Raw genomic sequence first — 14155 nt, forward strand, 5'->3', positions numbered from 1 at the left:
CGGCAAACAATGTATAAATATTTGATTTGTGTCAGTTTATTGCAGTTTCGCAGTTTTTGAAATCAGTATTGATGTATCAAAGATTTTCATTTTAGTTTCTTTTCGTTTTTGCTTGTTATTTATTTTTTCGTTTCTTTCTCTTTTCATTTTCCAATTTAATTCTCTACACATACGGGCTAGTTAAAGTATCCGGTGTGTGGGCAGCATTACGACGATTGCGACATTAACAGTTTGTTATGTTTATGACATTTACTTATTTTTTCACTTAGACTTTAGGTATTAGTTAAAATGCTTTTTTTTCTTGACAATTCTTTAGGTTTTTGATATACATAATATGTACGCTGACTCTGTCGGCAATGACTGTAACAAATTTATTTGTGGCTGACTTGCTGATTCTGATTGTGTTGTTCTGTATAATTTATTTGTTTTTTTTAATTCTATTTATGTTTCTGTTTCTAGCTCTGGGCGCTGACTCGACGAACACACACAGTTTAATTATTATATATTTTAACGCGTAACTATTATTGTTAATTCTTTGTTCATTAACTTGCTCAGCTTATATTTAGCTTAACTCTTGTCTCTTTTGGAATACTTGCAGTTGGAAATTTTTCAATTTACTTTGTTTACTTCTTATTACTGTTTGCGGTTTACATCTCACACTATATCGTTTTGGAAACATTTGCTTTCCATTTGCCAAACTTCTGCGGTTTATCTCAAATTTTAATACACAATTTTATTTTTATATTTATATAAAAACAACTAAATATACTGCGTGCATCATTCCTTGCGTATGAATGTTCTCCCCCTAAAATGAGACAGTATTTGTTGTAAATAACATCTGTATAAATAATTGCGTAAATTCTACTCACGTTATAGTCTTCTTTTCGATTTTTTTTACTTCGGGCCTCGCACGGTTTAGCACCTTAAGGAAGTCTGAGGTTTTTGCACGCATGCGCGAATGAATGTACGCCTTTGAACACTGCAATCGAAATTAAATATATTAAAAAGAGAATTCAACTTTAAAATTCAAAAAGGGGACGCACCTTAATGTGATAATGCAAATAATCTCGGAACATGTGTATTAAATTGATAGTATTATCCCGCGTTTCCTTGTTGGTATGACGAGGGAATAGCACTGCAAATATAATAAAGCAATTTATATGATTAGTCGTTGTTGGTTTAATACAATTTAATAGTACCGCATATGTATTCTAATATGCTGGGATGGGATCTCCAGAATATTTGTACACGAACACAAGTCATCTGCTTTAATATGAAGGATTAAACAGGATGCCGTTCGTCTTAATTGATTTGGGAGCATTTGAGACACAAACGGAATAAAACTCCGGAATATGCCACTTTGACTCCATATTGTATAACAAAATTGGAGATTTGTATTCGAACACAAGTCATCTGTTTTAATATGAGGAATTAAACAGGATGCCGTTCGTCTTAATTGATTTGGGAGCATTTGAGACACAAACGGAATAAAACTCCGGAGTATGCCACTTTGACTCCATGAAGTATAACATAATTGGGCATTTGTATACGAACACAAGTCATCTGCTTTAATATGAAGGATTAAACAGGATGCCGTTCGTCTTAATTGATTTGGGAGCATTTGAGACACAAACGGAATAAAACTCCGGAATATGCCACTTTGACTCCACGAAGTATAAAAGAATTTGGCATTTGTATACGAACACAAGTCATCTGTTTTAATATGAGGAATTAAACAGGATGCCGTTCGTCTTAATTGATTTGGGAGCATTTGAGACACAAACGGAATAAAACTCCGGAATATGCCACTTTGACTCCATAGTGTATAACAGAATTATACATTTGTATACGAACACAAGTCATCTGTTTTAATATGAAGGATTAAACAGGATGCCGTTCGTCTTAATTGATTTGGGAGCATTTGAGACACAAACGGAATAAAACTCCGGAATATGCCACTTTGACTCCATATTGTATAACAGAATTGGGCATTTGTATACGAACACAAGTCATCTGTTTTAATATGAAGGATTAAACAGGATGCCGTTCGTCTTAATTGATTTGGGAGCATTTGAGACACAATCGGAATAAAACTCCGGAATATGCCACTTTGACTCCATAGTGTATAACAGAATTATACATTTGTATACGAACACAAGTCATCTGTTTTAATATGAAGGATTAAACAGGATGCCGTTCGTCTTAATTGATTTGGGAGCATTTGAGACACAATCGGAATAAAACTCCGGAATATGCCACTTTGACTCCATATTGAATAACAGAATTGGGCATTTGTATACGAACTCAAGTCATCTGTTTTAATATGAGGAATTAAACAGGATGCCGTTCGTCTTAATTGATTTGAGAGCATTTGAGACACAGATCAGGTAAGAAATCAGGAATATGCCACTTTAACTCCCTAAGATAAGGGCTTTGTAGAAATGCTCACCGAATGTAACGTATCCAATATTGTCGCCAACTCTGGCATCGCTGTTGGCCAGTTCCAAAGGAGGCTCGCGATGCGAGAAAAGCACTTGTGGCGCTGTATGCGATGCACGGCGTCCCTCTCTCAATTCCTGCATGAATACCTTGCCAATGATGACATCGTCTTCGTCCTTAAAGATGGTGCTGAAGACAACGGTGACGCGATCAGGCTTTGCCTCTACATAGCTGTTAATAAAGTAAGATATAGATATTTTCGTTTGTATAATTTATGACTTTATCCATACAGTGTCTCATCGTTGCGATAGTTGATAACTGCTCGCTTCTGGCCTTCTTCGCCCTGTTCTTGGTAATCGAAATACTTCTCGAAAACTGACGCAAAACAGTTGCGCTTTAGCAGTCCAATTTTCTTTGCAACCTGCTCCCAATCTTCGGGTATTTCCTCCAGATTAATAAGTACAGAAACGTTATAACCTGCAGACGTTAAATAAATTAGTTTATAATATTTTTCTTCATGGTATATTTTAGCAATTCACAAACCTTCTTCCGTATCAGTCAGCAAATTTCCATATTCCCGTTTAAGCAGCTCATCTGCTCCATGTTCTTGCAGCTGTTTGTAAAACTTGAGCGAAATGCTAATCTATTTTGTTGAGAAATATGTTATTAGTTTCAAGTTATAATTGAATGGAATAGGAATACATACTCGCACTTTTGTTTTATCGCCATTCACATTAGAAATATGATATAGAACACCGTCAAAGTCTGCTATTCTTATATCAATCGATTCTTGTTTGAGTCTGCAAAAAAACAAAACACAAATTAAATCATTAACAAACAAACCAACTTCAAGTCCACTTTCAATATCTTATCGCCTGCTCGAATGCCAATTGATTTGAGATTAGGGTATACAAAAGATAAATAATATAAAGCTTTAACAAAAAAGTTATATATAAAGAAGCTTCACATACATATAAATGTATATGTATAAATATTTTTATAGTTGTTTTCTGTTTGTGTGTGCCACTTCTTAATCATCTGTTTTATTATTTGTTATAAAAAAAATATTCCGTTTGCATACTACTATTATATAGGAGCTCCATCACACACAAATTAGAACATAATACTAAGGTATGCCACATTTACTAAACTTCTCCATTGGAATTGGATATTTGTATACGAACACAAGTCATCTGCTTTAATATGAAGGATTAAACAGGATGCCGTTCGCTTTTTTTGATTTTGGAGCATTTGAGACACAAATCGGAATAGAAATCCGTAATATGCCACTTTAACTCCAGGATATATAATACATTAATTGAACTGTATTCGAACACAAGTCATCTGCACTAATATGAAGGATTAAACAGGATGCCGTTCGTCTTAATTGATTTTGGAGCATTTGAGACACAGATCGGAATAGAAATCCGTAATATGCCACTTTGACTCCATAGTGTATTACAGAATTGAGTATTTGTATTCGAACACAAGTCATCTGCTTTAATATGAAGGATTAAACAGGATGCCGTTCGTCTTAATTGATTTGGGAGCATTTGAGACACAGATCGGAATAGAAATCCATAATATGCCACTTTGACTCCATAGTGTATTACAGAATTGAGTATTTGTATTCGAACACAAGTCAACTGCTTTAATATGAAGGATTAAACAGGATGCCGTTCGTCTTAATTGATTTGGGAGCATTTGAGACACAGATCGGAATAGAAATCCATAATATGCCACTTTGACTCCATAGTGTATTACAGAATTGAGTATTTGTATTCGAACACAAGTCATCTGCTTAAATATGAAGGATTAAACAGGATGCCGTTCGTTTTAATTGATTTGGGAACATTTGAGACACAGATCAGAATAGAACTCTGTAATATGCCACTTTGGCTCCACGGAGTGTAGCTTTTATTTCGCATGGACTAGAAGGCAAATCTTGGATTGGATTGATGACTCAATTGCAGTGCAAAGCCAAGTGCGAGGGAGAGGCCCATAGCTTGCAATGTATGAGGCTGCGGATTATGCCTGCATGATGCGATAAATGAGCTAAAATGAATTAAAAAATGCTACGAGGAACGGAGAAACGCAAAACACACTCATACACGCAATGCACACTCACTCACACAGACGTGCGATTAGAGTGCATGAGTGTGCGTCGAGTTCGAACTACACCCGAATTTTTGAAAGCTCGCCGTTGGTGAAGTATGTGTGAGTGTGCTTAATATGCTGATAATGCGAACTAAATAAAGCTGATAACGCACACCACACAAGAAAATAGATAAAATGAAAATAAAATGGGTGACTGTTACAGTTAGATGGAGTGGGTGACAGAGACAGAGAATGCGAATGAAGGAAGACTCACCCTGCTTGAGCATTGCGGTATTTGACCAGGAGTGTTTCCTCAATAATGCGATTATTGATTTCCAGCAATATCATCTTGCAATTGTATTTGTTTTGCAGTCGTTTAACGAATGTCTTTTCAAATATAATTCAGTATTAGCAACTGGTGCTTATTATATTTTTTCGAAAATAACCAAAAGCGATGACAAATTTATGACGTTGCCTTTGCCGCTGCTCCGGCTGCGACCGCTGCTCTTTCTACAGTGTTTCTTCTTCTGTTTCGCTGCCGCTGCTTCTGCTTCAGTTGCGATTGTGTTGGTGTTGGTGTGAGAGACGGCTACTTATGGGGAGCTTGTTGGACTGGCTGCTCCACAACTCACGAATACACACTCACACACACGTTGTATATGCACACACGCTCGTCGCCTTGGGTTTTGTAAGTGTATGTGTGTGCCGCGTATATTTAATGAATCAACAACAAAAAATGGGCGCAACGTTTTCTGTTTTGTGCTCCCGTCTCGTTGATGTCGGCTTTTTTGGTCGTTTGCCGTGCACACTCACACACACTTGCAAATTCCAACACACACACAATCACGGCCGCCGCTTTGCAGTCTTGACATTTGCAATTTTCACTTTGCAACCTTATCAAGTTTTATTTAATGATTCTCTATGTGTCCGCCGTATATTTTCTCTACTCTCGCACGGTTTTCTATACTTTTAAGCATTTATTTTATAAATTAAAATGTTTTATTCACGAATGAATCCATGTGGCCAGTAGCAGAGAGTGACCGTAAATAGCATAAGGAGATATGGCATGCAAAGGTTTTGCATATATTTTTGGTATTTTTATGCTCCGAAAATAATATCAAATGACAAGGTGGCAATAATAGCTAAATGATATTAAATATTCTATCAGAAATTAAATAAATTTTTTTTTATTTGTAGTAACATATTTTTTAGATGAAAATGCCATGAATTTATTATTAAATCACATATAACTAAGCCTTCAGCATTTAACAACATTTTTATTGCAGTATATTATGGTATATTTTGAAATTGTGGTCACATTGGTCTTGTTTTTCCGCACAACAACAAAAACTATAAATGGGAAGCAGTTGTTTGTTACCACGAAATAAAATAAATGAACGACATTGAGTTGATCAAGTTGATAGAAAACTATCCCATACTCTATGACAAGGACAGTGCGCGCAGTGTCAAGAATGCTGCCAACAAGGACGCCGCCTGGAAAACCATTTCCAGCAGTTGGGCGCTAGTGAAAGAGCCTGTATAACGCGCTGGAAAAGCATCCGGGATCGCTTTGGCAAGGAATTCCGACGTTTTCAGGAGCATCCTGAGCATCCCACGTATTGGGACATGTTTCCCCACCTGCTTTTCCTTAAGAATCACTATAAACACGGTCAGGTAAAACATGAATCACTCGACAATATGAAATTCGAGCCAAGGCATCGAAAACCGCGTCGTCCACGCTTAGAGACCGAGCAGGAGAGGAAGCAGAAGGAGGAGGAGTGCGAGGAGGATCCAGAAGATATCGAGTTGTGTCAACAGCTGATTGAACTGGTCAAAGTGCATCCAGTATTGTACGATCGCCATAAAATACGAAATTCCAAGAATCTCTCGGCCAAAAATGATGCTTGGCGTGCCATCTCCGAGCAACTGAACGAGTCAGGTGAGTTTTACATGTTAATATTGTTTTCTCGTATAACTAATTCCATTCACCTGCAGAAAAACTGTGTTACAATCGCTGGAAGAAGCTGCGCGATCGCTTTGCACGGGAATATCGCAACCATCAAATAAATCAATCAACGCCCATCTCCTGGCGCTATTTCAATGAACTGCTCTTTCTGGGACGGCATTTTCGCAAAGGTGTCCCACTGATCATTGAGAATATTAAGAAACGCGGACGTCCGCCTAAATATGCTCAATGCCAGCAGCAGCAACGTCCGCCCAACACTGTAACAGGTCTTCAGATTGAAGCTGGCGAACAAATTTGGGGTGCTGATTATCCATATAGCACGGACAACGACCCTGAGGAGGATGAGTTGGCGTATGAGGATCCGGATGACATTGAAGTTGTGTCCGAACCGGAAGAAGGCGTTGCTTTTGTGCAAATGGAGTTGCCCATGGACCAGGAGCAGCATCTGCCACACCAATATATCGAAGAAGTACCTGCTGAATCTCTGAAGCCACAACAGCAACTCCATGTGACAACCACAACCATGCCCGCCATAGTCGCCAGCGTCGACAACATTCCCCTGAACAACAAGGAACAACTGACAACAGCTGATTCATCTGCGTCTGCTTTCATCGAAAGTGTCGTGGATGAAGATGAAGAGGAGGAGGATGCTGCGCCTACTGCTGAGAAATTAATTGGTGCCGTCATCAGCAACATGGAGACGGTGTTGCAGCAGTCCAAGGATTGCCTTCAAGTCATACAACAGGCTGCCTCAACATCCACGCAATCTAACAATAGTCTGTTGAGCAAAGTGCAAATGCTGCTAGATGGTTTGAGTGCCGAGCAGCGTCGGCAGGCTGAGCGAAAAATTGTGCACTTCCTTTGCGAGTGTCAAATAAAAACGCTCGATGGTCAAGAAATTGAAGATGTGGCACCATGTCACATATTCAATTGACTTGCAATACACATAACGCTTATGCATTTAATTGGCAAAAGTTGTAAGCTCTGCGATATAAATGATAATAAAAGACTATTCTTAATAAAATGGAATTTTCATTTGAATGTGGCGCCAACTGCTTAGCACTATTATCGATAATATACTTATTGGTCGCAGTTACCGCCAGATGGCGCTGCGCTTGCTTTCGCTGTTTGGCAAGAAATTGAAAGTGGGCACATTATCGATAAAACATATTAATCGAAGTTGCGCAGTTTGTGAATTTGTCGTCAGATGGCGTAGTGTGTGTTTTTGAATTTCAAGTATAATACAGACGTGAATATCAAAACACATTAACAGATGAAACATACACCACCAACGGCACTATTGTATTGCAATTAATAACAGACACTTATGTATGTACATGCAGGAAAGCAATTGTAAACAAATATCCCAATCGGCATATTGGTGTTAGTGTGAGTAATTAGATTTGGAATCTAGTATGACTAGCATTTAGAATTTTGTAGTCACTGCCTAAATATTTGTAGTTGCTACGTTCAGTTCACACGCTGCAGTTGTTGTTGTTGCTGCTGCTCTCGTGTTGTGCGTCAAAGAGCCGCCAAACATAAAGAATTATTAAAATAATAAACTTTCGCGCACAAAGCACTTTTTAAGTGTCTGTTTAAAAGCGCACACACGCCTCTAGACTAGACTCGCAGTGTAAAGTGCGCGCGTGTACATGTGTTAGTGTGTGTGAGTGTGTGCGCGTTTTGTTTCAACGCGTCATAAACTAATTTTGTACAAATAAACGGCGACGACGTCGGCATCTTTTGAAGTTATGCGGATTTGTATAGTGGGATTTGTTATGGAATGCTCGCAACGGTGATTCCTTTTAAACACACATGCATACATACATATGCAACAGAGTGTGCTTCTGTTTTGATTTCTGCTGTTGTGACACCTGCAGCCTGTGAGTGCGCAAGTGTATATATGTGTGTGTGTGGGAGAGTGATAAATATTTCAGCGCTGCCATTAGCGCAGTCAACGTTGACGCCGGCGTTGCTTTGATAGTTTTACGACGCTACGCGACGCGACGCTGGCGATTGATGGAGCTGTCGACTGCTGCTGCTGCTGCTGCTATTGTTGTCTCTGTTACACACGACCCACAACATATGCAATTTTCGGTAAGTGTTATCACAGTTATGCATATGCTGTTGTTGTCTCTGTTTTGCATAAATATTATCCCATTTGTCTTGCGCTTTAAAGCTTTGGCACTTAAAGCTCGCTCGTCATGCATGTAAATGCGCTTAGCACTTACAAGTGCACATATCCTCCCACTGCATATATGTATGTGTGGGTATGTAAGCGTATTTGTGTATTCCTTACATTGTCTGCAGATGAATCATTTGTCGTCTGTCAGTGGCAGATCATTGGAGGCCAGCGACTCATCAATCAAAGTCCGAGCGCAATGGTTGCTTGCTCTTTAGCCTCCCATGGCAACAATTGCGTGTGAGTGTCAACCCTAACCTAGTCTACACTCGCTGCTAGCAGTCTATTTACGTCCGTCTTTATGTCGCTTGCAATTGTCTATGCACGAAATTTGTATAATTGCCAATTGCCACGGATTTACCCAATTGCCGCAATGGCGACAAGCAAAAAATACGTAAAACGCGAAAAAATGGTGTGCCAAATTAATTGTTATACGCATACATACTTATATACACATATGCATATGTACGCATATGCGTCTGTGTGTGTGTATGTTGCTAATGCTGTCAGCAATGCTCGAGGGGCGCTAGCTGTATTTATACTGCATAGAATAAATGTACACTGGATTCGAACATATTTCCCTGAAAATTCGTATCGTAATTCCAAAAAAACAAAATTTTTTTAAGAAATTTTAAGCTTGAATGCTTAAAAAAATTAAATTTTATTCAAAGACAATTAAAACTTTATAGTTTTAATATCAAATAATAAAACCGCATTTTCATTCCCTCTAATTTAAAAGTTGTGCGACATTCAAACTCAACTTTGCCTTTGCAGTAAATGAGTCATGCACCACTGTAAACGTATTTGTATATCACAATAAATGCAAACAGAACAAAACACTCTTTGTCTCACTCTCTCTCACACACACGCTGTGTCGTCGCCTCTGCTGCATTGTTGCGGCTCACTCGAGTTGTCTGTAAATTTGCCATGTCGCTGCCTGTGTTTGTATGTGTGTGTTAAAATCTCTGCATTGTTTTTGGCATATGCATGCCATGCATTTCAATAATGTACTGTGTGTGAATGTGTGTGTGTGTAAAGCGAGGGCATGTATATTATTTGGAATTTCGTATGAAGCGAACAAGCTGCTCTTCAAATGTAAATAATTACTTATGCCCTTAGGCATAAGGCAGCTTCGCTGATAAACATGATGAATGAGATGATAAGCGTAAGTTGCTAGTGCTTAAAGTTTGTGTGGAGCGTTAACGTGATTAAAACTTGGCAATGTTGACTCAAACTTCACGCCCAACTCTCGTGAGGTCGCGTCACGTATACGTCACGTATGCCACGTTTGCCTTTTCTTGCGATGCGTGTCCTATCCGGTTGTCTGTCTTTCGTACTTGTAGGCTGCAGCAATGCAGCAACATTTTGTTTTATAGCCAGCCAATAAAAGTGGTTGCCGTCGTTGTCATTGTTGTTTTTGTGGACATGCTCTGCATATTGCATGGCCAAAAAAAATCCATAGAAAAAGATACGAAAATGCCTGCAAACAATTTGCAATAAAATTGCAACGCCAGCAGAAATTCCATCAAGAAACAAATAACCGAAACTGGCCGATGGCTAAAACCGAAGCATGCTTCAAGCGAATCTCAGCCACTGAGTGGCCACTGTGTGTCTCTACTTTGTCTCCTTCCATGTTTCTCGCTCCACTTTGAACCCCGTTGAGCTTTGAACTTTGGCGCCATTTTGCTGACCGTTCACTGAAGCGCATAAATTCCAGCTTTGTTTCCTTTCAACAGCATGACATGGCGGTGACTGGAGAGGGGAGGGAGAGAGGTGCAAGATCAAACTTCTCTCTTAGTTGCGGCCGTGGCAGCAATGACCTACAAAGCATTTAAAATTTACGACTTATGCAGCTCAATGAATGAAGACAAACTGCAGCACACAGAGAAAAAAAAGAAGAGATGCTGGCAACAGAAGCAATAGACTAAAGAGTGAAAGGACTCGCCATGTCCTGCTGTCTGCAAAGGCAGCCTGCTGGCGTCAGTGCTGGCAGTGCTGGCAGTGTTGCATGCTCTGCGACGCGTGTGGCAAGCTGTTTAATTGCACTTGTGTGCAATTACATTCAAGTTACTTCAAGTGCACTTGCCGTCAATTAGACAATTAATGCACGCACACAAAAGGAAAGCAAAACAGAGAGACAGAGAAAGAGAAAGACAAACATAAATGCCAGATAGAACAAACGAGAGGTGAACGGTGCGTATGCGTAATGTGTCAGGCAGCGACTTTGCTAATCATCGCCAGCATCATCAGCAATTCGGAGCGTCAACGTCAAAGAAGCGGCCAAGGCATTCAAACGGCTTCTACATACACACGCACACACACACATAGAGTCACTTTTATAATGAGCGAGGAAGCGCTATAAATACTAAATGTAAAAGTAAAGATATCAATAAACGAGGGCGGATTCATAAAATTGTCATTGCTAATTGAAATTAATTTGGAATGATTTCCACATCAATTTCATTTCAATTTTTCAGAACGAAGATGTGATTTTGAAAATCTTGTGACATTGACAAATTATTAACTAAAATATCAAATGAAATATGTAAACATTGAAAAGTCGCGCAATATTTAAGAATAACAAAAGGATTCTTGGTCATCTTAAAAATACAGTTTTCTTTGTTACTTCTTTAAAATACTGGCATTATTATTAGGATAGGTAGGACCTTCTAGGAGGAAAGCATAGACCATTGTACCGGTGGCATTATTATTAATATCCGCAATAATCGATTTAATTTACATTATATATGCAAGCGTAAAAGAAATAATATTTCAAAACTTTTAATTACTACATATTTTATGTTATTCTTTTCCCTTTTGTCGTACATATTTATACTATTATACATACATATATTTGAAAGCTAAGAAATGTAAAACAAATTTCAAACAGTATTTACTTTAATAATCTAAATATAAAAATCTTTATTATAATTAGAATTCTTAAAATTTTAGTATATATTTGCATAATTGAAGGCGTAGAAATTTGGAAGATTTTGCTGTTCCACGGCTAATTTTCTTCTTAAAACTCAATTTAAATCATTAATAAATATATTTTTTGAATAACATTATAAACTACAAATATATCACTTCGATTTGTATTTGTTATAAAATAAACACGTTAGATCTGACCTTCACAATGTTAATAGACTATCAAGTATTGAAATATAATTTATAAAATTAGTGTTTTCATTCCAGAGTATGAATTTAGTTGAGGTACAAAAACATATTTATACTTTATTAAAGAAAGAAGAAGGGCAAACTTAGAGCACTTTAGTTGTCCCAAGACAAAACGTTTTAAGTGCTGAGTTTATTAAATTTATTAAGAAGTTTTCAAAACTGAAGAATCATGACAACTATTGTCAAGTTTAGTGCACTTACTGCGGCTCAACGACAGAAGCGAGCCTCGCAAAAACACACATGGGATTCATGGGGAGTGTCTTTGGGGTTATTGTTGTTGTTGTAGTGTTCTAGCAGTTAGCCGCTTTCATGAGTTTAACGATTCGCAATTACTTTGCTATTTTGGCAATGTATTTGCGTTCTTCGTTTTCGTTTTGTTTGTGCTTTTTTTTTTTTTTGTTCGTCGCTGCTTTCGTAGTCGACGTCGTCGTCGTCGTCGCGGCGTCTGCTTTTGCGTTTGGTTTTTGCATTTGCGTCTGGTCGTTTTTATTTCATTTTTTTTTGTTTTGTGTTGGCGCTGAATCAGCTGCCATTGAAAAAAAGCACGAGACGCGCGAGGCGAGACGCGAGTCGAGGAAAGGCCGCGGGGAGGTCGAGACGCGAAATGGGAAATGTTTATGGAGCATTATTCTTTTGGGTAGCTGTGGCAGCAACCTGCCTGCTGCTCCAATTTTATTGGTTTTGTCAGCCGGCATAGATCATTACTTATTGCTCGATTGCTCATTACTCATACGCAGCGTGGCACTTAAGAAGGCGTGAAACAAAAAACACATACAAAATAAGCGCTAGATTTGTATTTAAGGCACATTTAATTGAATTTCGTTTTGGCAAAAGGGAGAGGAAAGGAAGAGGGAAAGGAGGGAGAAGGTTGCTACTGCTGCTTGAAGTTAAGTCAGCTATACGATAAATAAATCTTAAAAAATTCCATTTATTTGCCGCTAAAGAAATCTGATTAATATTTGAAAAATAATTTATTATTTCTGCTTTTTGGGAAGCACTTGAAATTCTTTTGTACACGACGCGAATACTTATGAAGCAAATTAATAGCAGATACTTTTTTGTATACTCTATAAATGGAATTCAAATAAGGGAATACTACGTCAATTGTCCAGGGTATCTGTGAGTTGGGCACATTTAATCGCTGTCATCTGGTGGATGGACAGTTGGCCATTAAATAGAGCGTGTCTCTTTTGCTCTGCGGTTACTTTTCTATTCCGAATTTGAGAACCACAAATACGCGTCGTGTTTCAGTTGTTGGCTTGATTTACATATTTCATATTTTTCTCTGTTTTTCCATTTTCATTTGCGTTAATTTTTCGACATTTGCTGCCCATTTTGTTTGATCGAAAACATTTGGTTTCAATTTGCGCATAATTAACTTTTGCACTTATATTTCGCCCAAAATACAAAATACGAAACACAATAATAATAATAAATTCATCGAATCTATTGTATTATTTATGCATTGTCAATACGCTACGTGTTTTTTTCAATTGCGCACATTAAATTAAATGTAATTTTCATATCATTTGGGGGGCTTTTAAGCGGATTTTGTGGTCAATTTGTTGTATTATCGTTTGTGATAAATGCGAGTTCATTTGAGCGCATTCAACATGGTTCAATTAACTAATAAAAATAAACTGACATTCACAAAATGCCAAAACCAAAATAACGTTCTACATAAAAAGTGCTTTTATTCATCGGGGCGAACTAGACGAGACAGATTGCAATAAAGTTTTCGTTTTTTGGGGCTAGATTGTTAAAAGTTAAAATGCTGCGGCAAATGTCGATAAACTTTTCGGTTTGGCAAAATGTGAAAGGGCAACTAACTCAATAGTTGGAACTAAACAAAAGAGTTGTGAGAGCTGTAAATTTAAAGGGCTTTAATTCGTCTAAATTTGGAATATCAATTTAGTTTTTGACTGCACAAAAATAAATGAAATATACACGTAAAATATTTAAATTCAAATGCAAAACATGTATGAAAATATATAAATGTTCTAATACCCGACTGATCGACGTTGCTCAAATCGAAAAAAATCGAATGAGAAGCGTAATATATTTACCATATGATAAAAATTTGATTGTGATCGGATGAAAGTTGTCGAAGTTATTTAAGAAATACTGATGGTACTAACACTCTGGTATATTTTATGCTTTATGGTATATAATAGGAATGTAGTAATATATCGATGTACCATAAATAGCCGTCGGTATATTTTTCGGTATGTGAGGTAATTTAATTTAAGAATATCATTCACTATGTTATTAAGCTTTTATTCAAAATGGGGTTT

General features: G+C 37.6%; 3 protein-coding genes across 3 annotated transcripts in view; 2 read left to right on the forward strand and 1 right to left on the reverse strand.

Moving 5' to 3' along the window:
- Positions 1–18: 18 nt before the first annotated feature.
- Positions 19–5584, reverse strand: LOC117565787 (actin-related protein 2/3 complex subunit 2). The gene is made up of 8 exons (XM_034245064.2): positions 4811–5584; positions 3146–3239; positions 2983–3082; positions 2730–2916; positions 2450–2670; positions 1044–1135; positions 870–979; positions 19–805 (listed from the first exon to the last, which is right to left on the reverse strand). Exons 1-8 carry the CDS (start codon positions 4882–4884, stop codon positions 778–780), a joined length of 906 nt encoding a protein of 301 aa, XP_034100955.1. The 5' UTR covers positions 4885–5584; the 3' UTR covers positions 19–777.
- Positions 5585–5732: 148 nt separating this feature from the next.
- Positions 5733–7526, forward strand: LOC117565785 (uncharacterized). Its single transcript, XM_034245061.2, is given in 3 exon segments — positions 5733–6041; positions 6044–6475; positions 6532–7526. Coding segments are annotated over 3 exon segments (1449 nt in total). The 5' UTR covers positions 5733–5929; the 3' UTR covers positions 7437–7526.
- A 1058-nt stretch (positions 7527–8584) lies between these two features.
- LOC117564833 (calmodulin-lysine N-methyltransferase) overlaps positions 8585–14155 on the forward strand; it is a 36708-nt gene continuing 31137 nt past the window's right edge. Inside the window, exon 1 of the mRNA XM_034243758.2 lies at positions 8585–8599. The gene's annotated coding sequence lies outside the window, so the exon portion shown is untranslated. The remainder of the gene's footprint in view (positions 8600–14155) is intronic.

This window comes from Drosophila albomicans, chromosome 2L (genome assembly GCF_009650485.2).
Source record: "Drosophila albomicans strain 15112-1751.03 chromosome 2L, ASM965048v2, whole genome shotgun sequence".
NCBI classification, from domain to species: domain Eukaryota; kingdom Metazoa; phylum Arthropoda; class Insecta; order Diptera; family Drosophilidae; genus Drosophila; species Drosophila albomicans.

Bases quoted from the DNA above. Each gene is read 5' to 3' on its own strand.
- LOC117565787 (XM_034245064.2), bottom strand. From the start codon at position 4,884: ATGATATTGCTGGAAATCAATAATCGCATTATTGAGGAAACACTCCTG. The intron at 2,671-2,729 runs GTATGGATAAAG...CTTTATTAACAG, and splicing joins TATCGCAACGATGAGACACT to CTATGTAGAGGCAAAGCCTG. The intron at 806-869 runs GTGAGTAGAATT...GTCTCATTTTAG, and splicing joins ATCGAAAAGAAGACTATAAC to GGGGAGAACATTCATACGCA.